We start from the raw sequence: 18,937 nt of genomic DNA on the forward strand, positions 1-18,937 counted from the left end.
TGGTGTACTCTCACATGGAGTTGTAGTGGGTTTTGGAGTTGTGGTTGGTTTGGGAGATGTGGTTGGTTTTGGAGTTGTCGTTGGTTTGGGAGTTGTAGTTGGTTCTGATGTACTCTCACATGGTGTTGTAGTTGGCTTCGGAGTAGTAGTTGGCTTTGGTGTTGTGGTTGGTTTTGGAGTTGTGGTTGGTTTTGGAGTTGTAGTTGGTTTTGGTGTTGTTGTTGGTGCTGCTGGCGTTTCGCAGGGTGTGCTCACTTCTGGTTCATTTGGTTTTGGAGTCGTTGTATTGGGTTTTGGTGTTGCAACATTGCAACAAACATCACAATCACATGATTCGCATTGAGTTGTTGCCGCAAACACTTCAGCATATCTGCAATTTGATCTCGATGGTAAATCGCACATTTCCAATTCGCGATTGAAGTGTAAACCTTTGGGACATTCTCTTACAATAACGCGACGATTACGAGAACAAACGAGAAATTTCGAACAACTTGTTGGCAACGCAATACGTTGTCCAACATTATCCGCACTACAAACGCTAGCCGAAGTATAATCCACCAACGCTATTACAGCAAAAGCTAATGAAATTAATGATAATTTCATGGTTTCCGTTTTATTTTTTAACAAGGCGACTTTTCGAACTTTCTTTTTTTTCAGAAAAATACTACGTTTCTTTAAAAATTTATTTTTTCAAAAAAAGACAAGAAAGAAACTTGCCTTTTGCGAAAGTAGCTAATGGAAAGGTATGAATTGCAAATGTATATTGCCTTGCTTTTTATATTAATAGCAAAAGAGATGCTGCAGGCTTCATGATTGATAAACGTGAAAAAATCACTTGTAGCCTAATTCAATAATTGTGTTAATAAAAGTAATTGCTGTTAAATTGCTTTTTGTTTATTTTTTATATTCTATATGGAAAAATATATAAAGTTTTTACTAAAAATAAAATAAAACAACAACAACCTAAAGTTATCAAATAATTGATCTTATATATTTTTTTTATTTTTTTATCAAAATGATAACAGTTCGCATTGTAGCCAACACATATGATAAAAAATGTATGAAATCAAGGAAATTAAAAATTTATTTTTTCCTATACAAAAGGAATGAAATATTAGTTATAAATTCCAACTAGGACAGAATAGAACTTTAACATAACTAAAACATAACTAGAATAGAAATAAAAAAAAAACTAAACTATAAAAGAACTAGAACGTATTTATAAAGAACTAGATTAGAACTAGAACTGGACCAGAAGTAAACTAAAACCGAACTATAACAGTACTAGAACTGAATTAAAACTGAACTAGAACAGAACTAGAACAGAACTAGAACAGAACTAGAACAGAACTAGATCAGAACTAGAACAGAACTAGAACAGAACTAGAACAGAACTAGAACAGAACTAGAACAGAACTAGAACAGAACTAGAACAGAACTAGAACAGAACTAGAACAGAACTAGAACAGAACTAGAACAGAACTAGATCAGAATTAGAACTGAATTAAAACTGAACTAGAACAGAACTAGAACAGAACTAGAACAGAACTAAAACAGAACTAGAACAGAACTAGAACAGAACTAGAACAGAACTAGAACAGAACTAGAACAGAACTAAAACAGAACTAGAACTGAGAACTAGAACAGAACTAGAACAGAACTAGAACAGAACTAGAACAGAACTAGAACAGAACTAGAACAGAACTAAAACAGAACTAGAACAGAACTAGAACAGAACTAGAACAGAACTAGAACTAGAACAGAACTAGAACAGAACTAGAACAGAACTAGAACAGAACTAGAACAGAACTAGAACAGAACAAGAACAGAACTAGAACAGAACTGTAACAGAATTAGAACAGAACTAGAACAGAACTAAAACAGAACTAGAACAGAACTAGAACAAAACAAGAACAGAACTAGAACTGAACTGAAACCGAGCTTTAACAAACCTAAAACTTTAAAGTAAATTGCAATAACTTTATTGATTTCGTAATAATTTTAATTGATTAAAAAAAATTTGATTTCTTATTAGCTTATAATTTGCAATTTACATTTTGAGGGTAATTACAAGTCAAAGATTGTTGATCCCAGTATAAACCGCTTGAACAATTCATCTCTACCTCACACTCACATTGACATATCACATACTTAGAGCAACTGTTCAGTGAGGGAAACATAGTGCCCTCAGCTTGACGAACACAACGTCCACCATTGGGACAGGCAATGCCTGATGGACCAGCAGTGGGACCAGAAGGTGGCTGATATGGCCAAGGACAATTATAGTTTTGTGGATAGTCACAGTATTCTTTGATAGGATTGTAGATAAGATTATTGGGGCAAAGTATTTCGACAGCACAACCATAGTTGCATTTGTAAAATTTATTGCATTCACCATCAACGGGGAATAGAGTGCCTTCGGGTTGTTCGTTGCAGATTTTGACATCATTTTTACAAATTACGTTGGTGCTATTTCCATTTCCAATTTCATTACCACTACCTTCACCACCCTCATTCACAGGCACACAAATCAGTAATTGGTTGTCAAATTTAGAACCGGCAGGACAGGATTTTTTAACTTCACACTCACATTCGCAAACAATATAACCATTGCTCTTGGGATCGGCAAAAATAGTGCCATCGGCTTGACCGGCACACTTACCAGGTTTGGTACAGGTTATACCAGAGGGACAAGATACAGTCTCAGGAACACACATCAGTAATTTATCATCAAACTTAGAACCGGCAGGACATGTTTTTTTAGTCTCACACTCACATTCACAAACGATATAACCATTGCTCTTGGGATCAGCAAAAATAGTACCATCGGCTTGACCGGCACACTTACCAGGTTTGGTACAGGTTATACCAGAAGGACAAGATACATCCTCAGGAACACAAATCAGTAATTTATCATCAAACTTAGAACCGGCAGGACATGTTTTTTTAACTTCACACTCACATTCGCAAACAATATAACCATTGCTCTTGGGATCGGCAAAAATAGTGCCATCGGCTTGACCGGCACACTTACCAGGTTTGGTACAGGTTATACCAGAGGGACAAGATACAGTTTCAGGAACACACATCAGTAATTTATCATCAAACTCAGAACCGGCAGGACATGTTTTTTTAGTCTCACACTCACATTCACAAACGATATAACCATTGCTCTTGGGATCAGCAAAAATAGTACCATCGGCTTGACCGGCACACTTACCAGGTTTGGTACAGGTTATACCAGAAGGACAAGATACAGTCTCAGGAACACACATCAGTAACTTATCATCAAACTTAGAACCGGCAGGACATGATTTTTTAGTCTCACACTCACATTCACAAACGATATAACCATTGCTCTTGGGATCAGCAAAAATAGTGCCATCGGCTTGACCGGCACATTTACCAGGTTTGGTACAGGTTACACCAGAAGGACAAGATACCTGACCACCACTTCCATTATCACCCTCATGATCACAAGTTTGCAGTTTTTCATCAAACTTAGTACCAACAGGACAGGGCATATCAATCTCACACTCACACTGACACACAGTATAGCCATTGCCCTTCGAACTAGCAAACATAGTGCCATCCGGTCTACCTGCACATTTTCCGCGCTGTGCGCAAGTAACACCCGAAGGACCTGTAGTACCGCCAGTGCCACTCTCATTCACATGAACACATGTTTGTTGTTTTTCATCAAATTTAGTACCAACCGGGCAGGGTCTTTCGATTTCACATTCACATTGGCATACAACAAATCCATTAGTCTTAGTACTAGCAAACATAACACCATCCGATTGACCGGCACACCTGCCGGATTGAGCACACGCTACGCCCGAAGGTCCAGTGATCTCAGGTGAAGCTAATTTCGGGCCGCTAGCTAAGGCTAAGCTTAGACTAACCAATAGCAGAATAACACTGCCAACTAGAAATATATTTCATAAAAATCAATTTTGTAAATTATAAGTAAAATTTTAACTCACTTCTAAACATGTTGACCGTTCAAACTTTCTATGCGAATAATTATTTTTGACACGTTTATCAAAGTTTTATACATTGAAATATTTCTGGAAGTAATATACCTATCTCTATATAAAAGATTAGTAAAAGAGATTATACTTTCAATAACGAATCCAATATGGAACTAAAGGGCGATTCACTAAATACTGTTGTTTTTGGGGATGAAATAAGATGTTTTGTGAATAAGAACAGAACTAGAAGATATCTAAAACTAGAACTGAACTAGAATTAAACGGAAACTGAATTAGAACTGAACTAGAATTGAACTAGAATTGAACTAGAACTGAACTAGAACTGAACTAGAATTGAACTAGAACTGAACTAGAACTGAACTATAACTGAACTATAACTGAACTAGAACTGAACTAGAACTGAAGTAGAACTGAAGTAGAACTGAACTAGAACTGAACTAGAACTGAACTAGAACTGAACTAGAACTGAACTAGAACTGAACTAGAACTGAACTAGAACTGAACTAGAACTGAACTAGAACTGAACTAGAACTGAACTAGAACTGAACTAGAACTGAACTAGAACTGAACTAGAACTGAACTAGAACAGAACTAGAACTGTACTAGAACTGAACTAGAACTAAATTAGAACTTATCTAGAACAGAAATAGAACTGAACTGTAAATAGAAATAGAATTGAACTAAACATGATTGAACAAGAATTGAGCTAGAATTTTAAAACATAAGTTATCATGCAACAAACTATTTTATTTATAATCACTTTTGCATAAATTTTTTTAAAACTTGAGATTTCTAATTAAATTGTAATAGTTTATTTTCTTATAATTTGCAATTAACATTTTGAGGATAATTACAGGTCAACAATTGTTGATCCCAGTACAGACCGCTCGAACAATTCATCTCTACCTCACACTCACATTGACATATCACATACTTAGAGCAACTGTTCAGTGAGGGGAACATCGTGCCCTCAGCTTGACCCACACAACGTCCACCGTTGAGACATGCAATACCCGATGGACCGGCAGTGGGTCCTGATGGTGGTTGATATGGCCAAGGACATTTATAGTTTTGTGGATAGTCACAGTATTCGGTGGTGGGATTGTAGACAAGATTATTGGGACAAAGTATTTCGACAGCACAACCATAGTTGCATTTGTAGAATTTATTACAGGCTCCATCGACGGGAAATAGTGTTCCTTCGGTTTCATTTTTACAGATTTGAACATCATTAGAGCAAGTAATATTTGCTGGGGTTTCATTGTCACTACCACTTTCGCTGCCATTGCCGTTACCATTTTCGCTGCCATTACCACTACCACTTCCATTACCACTGCCGCTTCCATTACCACTGCCATTTCCACTTTCGCTGCCATTGCCGTTACCACTTTCACTGCCATTACCACTGCCGCTTCCATTTTCATTGCCACTGCCGTTTCCATTTCCACTGCCGCTTCCATTTCCACTGCCGCTTCCATTTCCACTGCCGCTTCCATTTTCATTGCCACTGCCGTTTCCATTTCCACTGCCGCTTTCATTTCCACTGCCGCTTCCATTTCCACTGCCGCTTCCATTTCCACTACCACTGCCATTTTCATTTCCACTACCGCTTCCATTTCCACTGCCGCTTCCATTTCCACTACCACTGCCATTTTCATTTCCACTACCGCTTCCATTACCACTTCCGCTTTCATCACCACCTCCCTCCTTATGAGCACAAGTTAAAAGCTGTTCATCAAACTTCGTACCATTGGGACAAGGTCTCTCTATCTCACACTCACACTGACACACAATATAGCCGCTGCCTTTAGAATCAGCAAACATTGTGCCATCCGGTTGACCAGCACATTTACCGGGCTGTGCACATGCTATACCCGATGGTCCAGTTGCGGGAGGTGTTGACTGCCAGGGACAATCAACATTTTCGGGATAATCACACTTCTGAGTCGTCAGATTATATTGTAAATTATTGGGGCAGGTGATGATATTGGCACAACCGCCAACACAAACTATATATTGATTACAGGTACCATCGACATATGAAACATTGCCATCAGGTTTGTCCAGACAATCGGTTATGTTATTAGAACAGTTGGTCTCGGTGCCAGGTGTTTCGGGTGTAGCAGGAGTTTCGGGAGTAGCAGGTGTTTCGGGAGTGGCTGGTGTTTCGGGAGTGGCAGGTGTTTCGGGAGTAGCTGGTGTTTCGGGAGTAGCTGGTGTTTCAGGAGTTTCAGGTGTAGCTGGAGTTTCAGGTGTAGCCGGAGTTTCCGGTGTAGCAGGAGTTGCCGGTGAAGAAGGAGTTTCCGGTGTAGCTGGAGTTTCCGGTGTTTCAGGAGTGGCTGGAGTTTCTGGTGTCTCAGGCGTTGCAGGAGTTACAGGACACTCCGGTGTAGGAGTTTCTGGAGTAGCTGGTGTTTCAGGTGTCGCCGGTGTAACTGGACATTCTGGATTTATAACGCATCCAAATTGAGCACAACAAGCTGAACAATCTGGATTCTCAATAGCCAAATTTATATACTCCATATCACAGTAAGCCCGTTGCCTTAAATCACACTCTCCTTTAAAACGATTGAAGTGTAATCCCAAGGGACAATTAACAATACGTTCACTAATGCCATTCTCACACACCACAAACTTATTACAATCCGCTGGATGAGCCAAACGTACTCCATTCATTTGATACTCGCAAATATCGGCAGCCAAAGCAGGGCCCATTACGATGCTTAGGCCCAGCAAACACAAAGCACTTCGTACTAAAATTCCAAATAAATAACTCAGTTAACAGTTTTACTAGGAAGTTCTTTTTTTATAAAATTTACCTTTGAACATTTCGAACATTTTCTCCCTACTTCCGAAATTCTTTAAAAGCTTTAATTATTCTTTTTTTACTAACGTTTCCTCTGTAATAAATCAACAACTACTGTTGAATCGTTTTGTCTTATATTTATATAGACGGATATTTTTTTCGAATTATCTGAAACATTGACTAATAGATGAATATTTGATAATGTTCATTTTGTCAAATATCAATTAAAAAATTGTTATTACAGTTCGTCTGTCTGTCTGGCTTTTTACATGAACAGGGTGTACTATCAAGTGATCGGAGGTGAAACTAGAGAATAAGTAGTATATATTTACAACGGGACTAGAACAGATCTTGAACAAAACAGAACTAAATGAGAACAGATCTTGAGCAGAACTAGAACATAACAAGAACAGAACTAGAACAAGAACAGAACTAGAACAGAACTAGAACAGAACTAGAACAGAACTAGAACAGAACTAGAACAGAACTAGAACAGAACTAGAACAGAACTAGAACAGAACTAGAACAGAACTAGAACAGAACTAGAACAGAACTAGAACAGAACTAGAACAGAACTAGAACAGAACTAGAACAGAACTAGAACAGAACTAGAACAGAACTAGAACAGAACTATAACAGAACTAGAAAAGAACTAGAAAAGAACTAGAACAGAACTGGAACAGAACTAGAACAGAACTACAACAGAACTACAACAGAACTACAACAGAACTACAACAGAACTACAACAGAACTAGAACAGAACTAAAACAGAACTAGAACAGAACTAGAACAGAACTAGAACAGAACTAGAATAGAATTAGAACAGAACTAGAACAGAACTATAACAGAACTAGAACAGAACTAGAACACAACTAGAACACAACTAGAACAAAACTAGAACAGAACTAGAACAGAACTAGAACAGAACTGGAACAGAACTAGAACAGAACTAGAACAGAACTAGAACAGAACTAGAACTAGAACAGAACTAGAACAGAACTAGAACAGAACTAGAACAGAACTAGAACAGAACTAGAACAGAACTAGAACAGAACTAGAATAGAACTAGAACAGAACTAGAACAGAACTAGAACAGAACTAGAACAGAACTAGAACAGAACTAGAACAGAACTAGAACAGAACTAGAACAGAACTAGAACAGAACTAGAACAGAACTAGAACAGAACTAGAATAGAACTAGAACAGAACTAGAACAGAACTAGAACAGAACTAGAACAGAACTAGAACAGAACTAGAACACAACTAGAACACAACTAGAACACAACTAGAACACAACTAGAACAGAACTAGAACACAACTAGAACATAACTAGAACAGAACTAGAACAGAACTAGAACACAACTAGAACACAACTAGAACAGAACTAGAACAGAACTAGAACAGAACTAGAACAGACCAAGAACAGAACTAGAACAGAACTAAAACAGAACTAGAACAGAACTAGAACAGAACTAGAACAGAACTAGAACAGAACTAGAACAGAACTAAAACAGAACTAGAACAGAACTAGAACAGAACTAGAACAGAACTAGAACAGAACTAGAACACAACTAGAACACAACTAGAACACAACTAGAACACAACTAGAACATAACTAGAACAGAACTAGAACAGAACTAGAACACAACTAGAACACAACTAGAACACAACTAGAACAGAACTAGAACAGAACTAGAACAGAACTAGAACAGAACTAGAACAGAACTAGAACAGAACTAGAACAGACCAAGAACAGAAATAGAACAGAACTAGAACAGATCTAGAACAGATCTAGAACAGAACTAGAACAGTACTAGAACAGAACTAGAACAGAACTAGAACAGAACTAAAACAGAACTAGGACAGAACTACAACAGAACTAGAACAGAACTAGAACAGAACTAGAACAGAACTAGAACAGAACTAGAACAGAACTAGAACAGAACTAGAACAGAACTAGAACAGAACTAGAACAGAACTAGAACAGAACTAGAACAGAACTAGAACAGAACTAGAACAGAACTAGAACAGAACTAGAACAGAACTAGAACAGAACTAGAACAGAACTAGAACAGAACTAGAACAGAACCAGAACAGAACTAGAACAGAACTAGACTACAACTAGAATTGAACTCGCAAAAAAATAACATCTCCTGACGCAATACTTCCATAATTATTTATCATTTGATTAAATTTTTTGGCATTGTTCTCTGTTGCTTTGCCGACTGATAATTATTCGTACTAACATTTTTTTTTTTTTTTGATTTCAGAGAACAGATTTTTTTTAGTTGAGTTAATAATGTTGTCTTATCTTCTATGAAAAAGAAATACGTAGAACAACAGATACTGTTTTTAATTGAACAATATTATTGAGTTTTGATTTTGAATAAATATATTCGCTGTATTTCCGTAAATACCTTTTATACTTATGCGATCAAAATCTAAAATTTGAGAAATTTTTAGAAAAATAAATTTATGAGTATTATTCGTTTTGTTTTAAACATTTAACACGTGTTAAGGAGTTTGTAAACAACTTGAGTGCGTAATTTTGCAAATTTTGAGAGCAGAGAAGATTAGATAAAGGCAGTGTAATTCTAATTGAGAAATACTACATGAGTTTATGGGAAAATGACAGGGGATTCCTAAAATTCTCGAGGTTAACTTAGTCATATGAGTTCTCTTTCAGTTTCTCTAGAAATGTGTGCTTTTTACAACTTATTATGATTGTAGTTTTGGTATATATCTTAAAAGTTTTAAAATAGTCATATAATTTTTTTAAAAAAGAACTTGTTTATGGTGTAAATTAAAAAATAATGTTTTCTGGTCCCTGCTAGATAAATATGTAATATGTTTCTTCAATATTTGCCCAGCATATTTTGCAATATTTCGGATATTTTTATTAATATGTATGTACATTCTACTTGAATCCTAGGTCTTCTGTTCTCATACCCTAGATCACTATAACAAAAATAACTTTTCTGTCATTAAATTTTGTAAATTATTTCTGAATTAAGACAAAAACATCTTATATACTTTATTTAAGAATAAAAAAAATCCAAATTTTTAACTCTGGTGTAGGGCAAATGTTCGTTCATGCCTGACTATACACTCTTAATTTTTATACATATTTTTTGGTTGTCATCATATGTGCCTTCCAAGCATTTAACAAATTTAGGTTTATCTCCTTCTTTTGTACACAAACAAAAACCAGTTGATGTATCTTTAGCAGGTTTTGATCCCATATAAGAGCAAAGTTCAGTACCACATAATTCCTGGAAGAGTAATATACAAAAATTTGTCATTGTATTACTAAACTGAAACTAAAAATGAACAGAGCTAGAACAGAACTAGAACAGAACTAGAACAGAACTAGAACAGAACTAGAACAGAACTAGAACAGAACTAGAACAGAACTAGAACAGAACTAGAACAGAACTAGAACAGAACTAGAACAGAACTAGAACAGAACTAGAACAGAACTAGAACAGAACTAGAACAGAACTAGAACAGAACTAGAACAGAACTAGAACAGAACTAGAACAGAACTAGAACAGAACTAGAACAGAACTAGAACAAAACTAGAACGGAACTAGAACTGGAACAGAAAAGTACTAGAACAGAACTAGAACAGAACTAGAACTAGAACAGAACTAGAACAGAACTAGAACAGAACTAGAACAGAACTTGAACAGAACTAGAACAGAACTAGAACAGAACTAGAACAGAACTAGAACAGAACTAGAACAGAACTAGAACAGAACTAGAACAGAACTAGAACAGAACTAGAACAGAACTAGAACAAAACTAGAACAAAACTAGAACAGAACTAGAACAGAACTAGAACAAAACTAGAACAAAACTAGAACAAAACTAGAACAGAACTGTAACAGAACTGGAACAGAACTAGCACAGAACTAGAACAGAACTAGAACAGAACTAGAACAGAACTAGAACAGAACTCGAACAGAACTAGAACAGAACTAGAACAGAACTAGAACAGAACTAGAACAGAACTAGAACAGAACTAGAACAGAACTAGAACAGAACTAGAACAGAACTAGAACAGAACTAGAACAGAACTAGAACAGAACTAGAACAGTACTCGAACAGAACTAGAACAGAACTAGAACAAAACTAGAACAAAACTAGAACAAAACTAGAACAGAACTGTAACAGAACTGGAACAGAACTAGCACAGAACTAGAACAGAACTAGAACAGAACTAGAACAGTACTCGAACAGAACTAGAACAGAACTAGAACAGAACTAGAACAGAACTAGAACAGAACTAGAACAGAACTAGAACAGAACTAGAACAGAACTAGAACAGAACTAGAACAGAACTAGAACAGAACTAGAACAGAACTAGAACAGAACTAGAACAGAACTAGAACAGAACTAGAACAGAACTAGAACAGAACTAGAACAGAACTAGAACAGTTTAACAAATGTTAATAAATATTAATGCCGTGTATATATACATTGTATGCATATATCTGCTTACAGATATCTTTTGCAAAATTCTGTCAACGCTTTTCATATTCATATTGCTGTAATTTATTACTAAAGTTGTTAAGAACAGCACTAAAACTTAACTAGAACAGAACTAGAATAGAACTAGAATAGAACTAGAACAGAACTAGAACAGAACTAGAACAGAACTGGAACAGAACTAGAACAGAACTAGAACAGAACTAGAACAGAACTAGAACAGAACTAGAACAGAACTAGAACAGAACTAGAACAGAACTAGAACAGAACTAGAACAGAACTAGAACAGAACTAGAACAGAACTAGAACAGAACTAGAACAGAACTAGAACAGAACTAGAACAGAACTAGAACAGAACTAGAACAGAACTAGAACAGAACTAGAACAGAACTAGAACAGAACTAGAACAGAACTAGAACAGAATTAGAACTAGAACTGAATTAAAATTAAGCTAGAACTGAATTGAAACCTAGATTCGTATACGAACCTCTGAATTTGGTACACATGTTCCTTGGGTTTTGTCGAAAATAAAGCCTTTAGGTTTACACTCTTCATAAGTGGCGATCGTTTGGCAAACACAGAAGCTATTGTCATTCACACTAGACTCTATGACATAATCATTTTCCTTCCCAGTACATAATTTAACAGCACATGGCTCCATACAAATTAAATATTTTCCAAATTTCGTACCTACAGGACAAGCCACATAGCCCTTCGTACAATCACAATAACCATCGGTTGTATTCGAGGCAGCTATCCGTTGGTTGGGCAAATTACACTTTGTAAAATCACAAACATCCTAAATAGAATTATATGGTAATTGTTTTAATGCTTTCAATGAAGGATTGTTTTTATTTGAACTTACTTCTGTTGTTTTTAAACATGTCTTTACGCTGTCATCATAAATTCCATTCAAACATTCCTTATATATCGGTTTATCGTCTGGTTTTGTACACAAGCAGAAACCGTTTAGATTATCTTTAGCTGGTCTAGGTCCAAGATTAAAGCCACATACATCAGTACCGCATAATGTCTGGAAAAAAAAATTTATATACAATTTCAAGATCTTTAACAGAAAATGATAGACTAAACTATAGACGTGACTATAGTCCGGACTAAGTTTATAAATCTTGTTATAGATCGGACTATAGTGGAAAGAATAAACCAAACAAAAGTTTTATTGTCCCTACAATTAAAAAGTACAGACTATAGATAAGTTTTTTATCCCGACTATAGAAACATATTTAGTAAAGACTGCAAAAACATATATAGTATTGATTAAGAACAAGACTATAAGTCCATTTCAAGTAAATATCAAAATTTCTCCAATTATAAATTATACATACCGCACTATTTGCCACACACATTTGTTTGGTTTCATCGAATAAATAACTTTTAGGATTACATTCCTCATAACTTGCGATCTGCATTCCAACTTGTGTCGTATGGCAAATACAGAAACTATGAGCATTAACGGTAGATGGTATGAGATATTGATCCGGTTTGCCACTACACAATCGATCGACACATGGTTTCTCGCAAAAATCAAATTTACCGAATTTTTCACCATCAGGACAAGGTGTATAGCTGCCAGTCTTACAGTCACAATAACCATCGGTTGTATTTGAGGCTGGTATGTGTTGTTCTTCGATTTCACATTTTGTTAAATCACAAATCGGTGTTTCGCATTTTTCGGTATTTACATTAAATTCACCATTATTGGGACAATTATAATAGGTGGCAATACCCATAACACATTCACAATAACCGTTGTATGTGGTCAATGCTTGTATTTTGGTTTTATCTGGTAAATCGCGACACTGATAAGAATTGCAATTAATCTGGAATAAATATATATATTTTTTTGTTAACAAGGAAATCTGTAAAAAGCATTATATTAAAATCTAATTACCTCTGCTAATTGACATATAGTTAACTCGGTATTTAGGGTACTACCATAACTACAGGGTTCATATGTGGCAATTTGTTGCCTGCAAACACACACACCATTACTTTTTTTAGGATCGATGGGATTAAAAGTCTTCAGATTGTTTTTGGGATCAACGCACATGGATTGTAAGCATTTGGGCTTTAAAGTTAAAAATTTTATTATAATTATATATATGAAATATTTTTCTAAATATTACAATTTATTTACCGAACTTTCATATTCCGAACATTTTTTAATATATGGATTAAATGTACCATTATTGGGACAATTGACAATAATGGGTTCTTCATCAATACACATACAGAAACTTTTGGTATCATTGCGATTTTCCGACACTTCATAGTCTTTGTTATTTAAGCAGAAAGTTGGGTCACAAGGAGCATTCTATATGGTTAAAAAAATTGTATACTTTATTCCAATTAGGTTAAAAGTAAAATTATAATAATTCCTTTCACTTACCGAATAACACATGCCTATGTCTGGGTTATAGGGAGAGTCCTTGGGACATTCGATTTTCGTACATACACCATCGACGCATACGCAAAATTCATAATCGTTACCTACATTTAAAGTCGGATAAGTTCCATCCTTCTTACAGATGTTACAGTCAGGCTAATAAAGTGAATATTTTTTAATTAACATTATATTAGTCTAGGCTATAGTCCAGACAATAGACAAACTATTGATAAGACTGTAGTCTATATAACCACCAAAACGACATATAGTTTAAATTATAGACAAGACTATTGACCAAAATGTAGTTTAGACTAGAGTTTACTATAATTCAGACTAAACAATAGTCCAGACTATAAACTAGACTATAATTCAGATTATAGCCTGGACTATAGACCAGACCATAGGGCAAACAATAGTTCAGACTATGAACTCGATTGCAGACAATACTAAAATCCATACTATAGTCTTGACTATAGACAGTATTATAGTCTTGTCTATAGACAGTATTATAGTCCAGACTATAAACTAGACTATAATTCAGATTATAGCCTGGACTATAGACCAGACCATAGGACGAACTATAGTTTAGACTATGAACTCGATTTCAGACATTACTAAAATCCTGACTATACTGAAGACTATAGTCTTGATATCAGAGTATAGACATGGACCATAGTGCAAACTATGGTCCAGACTATGAACTCTATTATAGACAATACTATAGTCCAAACTAAAGAGAATAATATGGACCAGACTATAGGTAGTACTATAGCCTAGACTATAGGTAGTACTATAGTCTAGACTATAGACAGTACTATAGTCCAATCTATAGTAAATTGTATGGACTATACTATAGTTTAGACCAGAGTATAGACATGAACATGACTATAGTCTAGACTATAGATAATACTAAAGTCTGAACTATAGATCTGACTTTTTTACACAATGAAGACAAGACTATAATTCAGACTAGACTAAACTATAATCCAAATTATAGACTTGACTATAATCTACACTAAAAACCATAGGTCAAACTATAGTTTAGTCTATTAACTAGATTATAGATAATCTAGTTAATAGTCTGAAGTGTAGTTTCCAGACTTCACACAAGGCTATAGTCTAGGCTATAGACATTATTATATCCTAAACTATAGACTGTACTATAGTCCAAACAATGTTATATACTCTAGAGTCTAGACTATACTATAGTTCAGACCAGTGTATAGACATGAATATGAACAATAGATAATTCTATAGTCTGGACTAAACTATGGTCCAGATTTTAGATAATACTATAGTCTGGACAAAACTATAGTCCAGATTTTAGACTATAGTTCAGACTATAGACTATACTATAGTTTAGACTATAGACAATACTATAGTTTAGACTATAGACAATACTATAGTTTAGACTATAGACAATACTATAGTCCAGACTATAAACAATACTATAGCCCAAACTAAAAATAACAATATGGACCAGACTATAGATAGTACTATACTCCGGACTCTAGACAATACTATAGTCGAAACTAAAGAGAATATTATCGACCAGACTATAGATAATACTAAAGTCCAGCAAATACTATAATCCAGACTATAGACATGACAGTTTAGACTAGACTCATACTACAAACAAGGCTATAGTTGTGTCTTCAATCCAAGCTATAAAGAAGATAAAACCATAATCTAAATAATAACATAGATAAAACTGGGCTTAATAATATAAAATCTTAGTCCAAAGGATTTTCGATTTGATAATAATTTTTTATACATACATCTGAAACTTTCACGCAGAGTTTTAATTTATTATCGAATTCCATCCCATCTAAACATTTCATAGGTATTGGCTTTTTATCTTTACATATATAGAATTTGGTAGGATCGTATGGATCGGGAAAAGTAGCAAAAGGTGGTAAATCATAGCATGGATTAGGCAAGCATATCATTGATTCATCATTAACTTTAGGATCAATTACCACAGCTTCTCCGTTCAATGAATACTCCGCAATCTTAGAATCCTCAAGAGCACTTACATTCACAATAGATAAAGACTGAACAATACCTTTGTCATCTTTCGCAGACTTAATATTAGAATCAACATCTTGAGATGTTGCTATAGTTGCTAAGCACAAAAAATAGTAAAAGAGGTAAAGCCTCATTGTTAGTAATTTAAAACTAAAATGCTTGAGTTTTTTGATCGGTTTTTTATACAAAAATTCCGGAAATTTGTCAATTTAACATTGTTTATTTAATAATTTATTTTTGCGCTTTAGTTAAATAATAAATTTTTTTTATAAAATATATTAAGCTATTAAGAAACTGTTAAAATTTTAAGTAAATAGTATTAGAAACGCTTTGTTTACTTAAATGTATTAAAACTAATAATGAAACAATTGGAACACATAAATGGATTACTTTTGATGTTTTAAGATAATTATGTCTATATTAAATATATATATATATTTGTATATATTTGCTGCGCTATATAAAGTATGCTGTCGGCAGCAGAGACTTTAAAAAAAAATCCTAAAACAGTCAGTTTTCTAAAGAAGACTATGTCCACAGCTGACACTTTTCTAACTGTCTACAGCAAACACTTTTGTTAAGAGAACTGTCTACAGTAGACACTAAAAAATTTCCTAAAATAGTCAGTTTTCTAAAGAAGACAGTCAGTTTTCTAAAGAAGACAGTTAGTTTTCTATAGAAGACAGTCAGTTTTCTAAATAGAACTGTCTACAGCAGATTGTTTTCTAAAGAACAATGTCTACAGCATACAGATTACTAAAGAACAGTGTCTACAGCAGACATTTTTGTTAAGAGAACTGTCTACAGTAGACACAAAATAATGTACTAAAACAGTCAGTTTTCTAAAGAAGACTGTGTCTACAGCTGACACGATTCTAACTGTCTACAGCAAACACTTTTGTTAAAAGAACTGCCTTTAGCAGATACTTTTCTAAAGAAAAATGCTTACAGCAGAAACTTTTCTATAGAAAACTGTCCTCTGTAGGCACTTTTCTAAAGAAAAAGGTCTACAGCAGACACTTTTGTAAAAAGAACTGTCTACATCAAACACTTTTCTAAAGAGAACTATCTCTAGTAGTTATTTTTATAAAAACTATTTACAAAAGATTGTAGTATAAAGAAATCTGCCCACAACTGACTATGTTCTAAAGAGATCTGTCTACAGCAGATTGTTTTCTAAAGAACAATGTCTACAACATACAGATTACTAAAGAACAGTGTCTACAGCAGACATTTTTGCGAAGAAACTTGTCTGCAGCAAACATTTTTCTAAAGAAACGGCATACCCTTTCCTAGAAAAAAACATCATTAAGCATACAATTCTCTAAAGAAAACTGTCCACAAAAGACACTTTTTTTTAAAGAAAAATGTCTACAGCAAACACTTTTCTAAAGAAAACTGTCTACAGTAAACACATTTCTAAAGAAAACTGTCTACAGTAAACACTTTTCTAAAAAAAACTGTCAACAGTAGAAATACAACTATAAAACACGAGATTTCTTTAGAAATATTTCGGTTCTAGACAGTTTTCTTTAAAAAGATGGACTCCTGTAGAGTGTTGACAAGAATGTCTTCTGTTAAAAGGAAATTTTCTTTAGAAAAGTTTCTGAAAAAAATCTGAAATAAAATTTAAAAACTTTATTTTGCATGCAATTTACTTAAGTTTTATTTTTGGGCATAATATTTTTCTCAAATCCTCGATATTCAATCAATCTTTAAGATTGTGGCCAATCACAGACTTGTAGGCGTTCATTAAATGTCAAACCAGCTGGGCAAGGCATTTTAATTTCACACTGGCATTGGCAGACAATAAAACCACTGCTGGAATTATCTGCAAATATTGCACCATCTCTTTGACCTTGACATTTGCCAGAATTGGCACAACTTATACCCGAGGGACCGGTAATTGGTGGCTGAGGTTGTGGATTATCACTGCCGCCTTCACCACCCGATGGTGGACAGGGTGTTGGTGGAGGTAATGTTGGTTTGTTAGGACATGGAGTGGGTTTGTGTGGTGTTGAGGTGGTGGTGGAACAGGGTGTTGGTGCTGTGGGTGGAGATGCAGTAGGTGTTGATGCTGTAGGTGGAGATGGAGTTGGCTTTTCTTCGGGACATGGTGTTGGTGCTGTAGGGGGTGATTGTGTGGGTGGGGATGCAGTAGGTTTAGATGGAGTAGGTGGTTCTTCGGAACATGGTGTTGGTGCTGTAGGCGGAGATGCAGTAGGTGGCGATGGAGTTGGTGGTTCTTCGGGACAAGGTGTCGGTGCTGTAGGAGGTGATTGTGTGGGTGGGGAAGCAGTAGGAGGAGATGGAGTTGGTGGTTCTTCAGAACAAGGGGTTGGTGCTGTAGGCGGAGATGCGGTAGGTGGCGATGGAGTTGGCGGTTCTTCAGAACATGGTTTTGGCTTAGGCGTTGGTGCTGTCATACAAGGCGTAGAGGGTTTGCCCTGTGGACGACCTGGTCCTGGCCTTATTGGACCAACACCCGTACCAGGAGAACCACCACCGCATTTAGCTTGACATGCCTCACAATCCACTTTATTGCCATTATCATAACCTACTAACTGCAGAGCATAACTGAAATCGCAACCAGCACGAAATTTAAAATCACAAATCGATTCATAACGATTGAAATGTAAACCGAATGGACAATATCTAATAGCCACCGTTTCACCATTATGACACTGTATAAAACGAGAACAATCCGCCGGATGAGCTAAACGTGTACCATCCACTTGATCCTCACAAATATCCAATGCCAAGGCGTTAAGCAAGTTTCCCGCGAGGAGCATAATAAAAAATGATACTAAAATTTTGGAAATAATGAGAACTCCTTTTTATCTTCCACCATGGAGCATACCTTTAAACATAATTTCTGTTTGAAAATCTATTCCTTTCTTTTCCCACAAGACTAATGTTTAATTTTTGTTATAGTTTAATATCACTGCAATATTGAACTAAAGTCTTAGAGAAGTATTTGCTCTTTTTATACCAAAACTACCGGAATATGTAAAAAGCATTAATGTTTATTAAATGCTTCATGTTTTACAAGTATTTTTACAATCGTTTTTGTATAATTAGTTTTTAAATGTTGTATGCAAATTGTAAGTTTAAAGAACAGAAAAGTCAAGAGCAGAGAACCTGATAAATATTTCGACGTGAGACTTAAAAAGAGAAAAAATGCCAATAAAGTGGATTGTCAGGGAAATC

General features: G+C 35.2%; 3 protein-coding genes across 3 annotated transcripts; all 3 read right to left on the minus strand.

The window, feature by feature from the left end:
* Positions 1-727, minus strand: LOC124419996 (threonine-rich protein-like; the record flags this gene model as incomplete). The annotated part of the gene is made up of 1 exon (XM_046951387.1): positions 1-727. A coding segment is annotated over exon 1 (603 nt), but the record flags the coding sequence as incomplete, so codon positions are not given.
* A 1,239-nt stretch (positions 728-1,966) lies between these two features.
* On the minus strand, positions 1,967-15,906 carry LOC111681907. The gene is made up of 11 exons (XM_046951388.1): positions 15,478-15,906; positions 13,703-13,855; positions 13,451-13,627; positions 13,205-13,381; positions 12,639-13,133; positions 12,158-12,325; positions 11,780-12,091; positions 9,904-10,073; positions 6,815-6,843; positions 4,826-6,748; positions 1,967-3,928 (listed from the first exon to the last, which is right to left on the minus strand). Exons 1-11 carry the CDS (start codon positions 15,859-15,861, stop codon positions 2,037-2,039), a joined length of 5,880 nt encoding a protein of 1,959 aa, XP_046807344.1. The 5' UTR covers positions 15,862-15,906; the 3' UTR covers positions 1,967-2,036.
* A 1,439-nt stretch (positions 15,907-17,345) lies between these two features.
* Positions 17,346-18,690, minus strand: LOC111681896 (vegetative cell wall protein gp1-like). Its single transcript, XM_023443795.2, has 2 exons — positions 18,588-18,690; positions 17,346-18,533 (listed from the first exon to the last, which is right to left on the minus strand). The coding sequence occupies exons 1-2, from the start codon at positions 18,595-18,597 to the stop codon at positions 17,443-17,445; spliced, it is 1,101 nt and encodes a 366-aa protein (XP_023299563.2). The 5' UTR covers positions 18,598-18,690; the 3' UTR covers positions 17,346-17,442.
* Positions 18,691-18,937: the final 247 nt, after the last annotated feature.

The sequence above is a fragment of the Lucilia cuprina genome, chromosome 5, assembly GCF_022045245.1.
Source record: "Lucilia cuprina isolate Lc7/37 chromosome 5, ASM2204524v1, whole genome shotgun sequence".
NCBI lineage: Eukaryota > Metazoa > Arthropoda > Insecta > Diptera > Calliphoridae > Lucilia > Lucilia cuprina.

Bases quoted from the DNA above. Each gene is read 5' to 3' on its own strand.
- LOC111681907 (XM_046951388.1), bottom strand. From the start codon at position 15,861: ATGAGGCTTTACCTCTTTTACTATTTTTTGTGCTTAGCAACTATAGCA. The intron at 13,628-13,702 runs GTAAGTGAAAGG...TTAACCATATAG, and splicing joins ACATAGGCATGTGTTATTCG to AATGCTCCTTGTGACCCAAC. The intron at 12,326-12,638 runs GTATGTATAATT...TTTTTTTTCCAG, and splicing joins TGTGTGTGGCAAATAGTGCG to ACATTATGCGGTACTGATGT.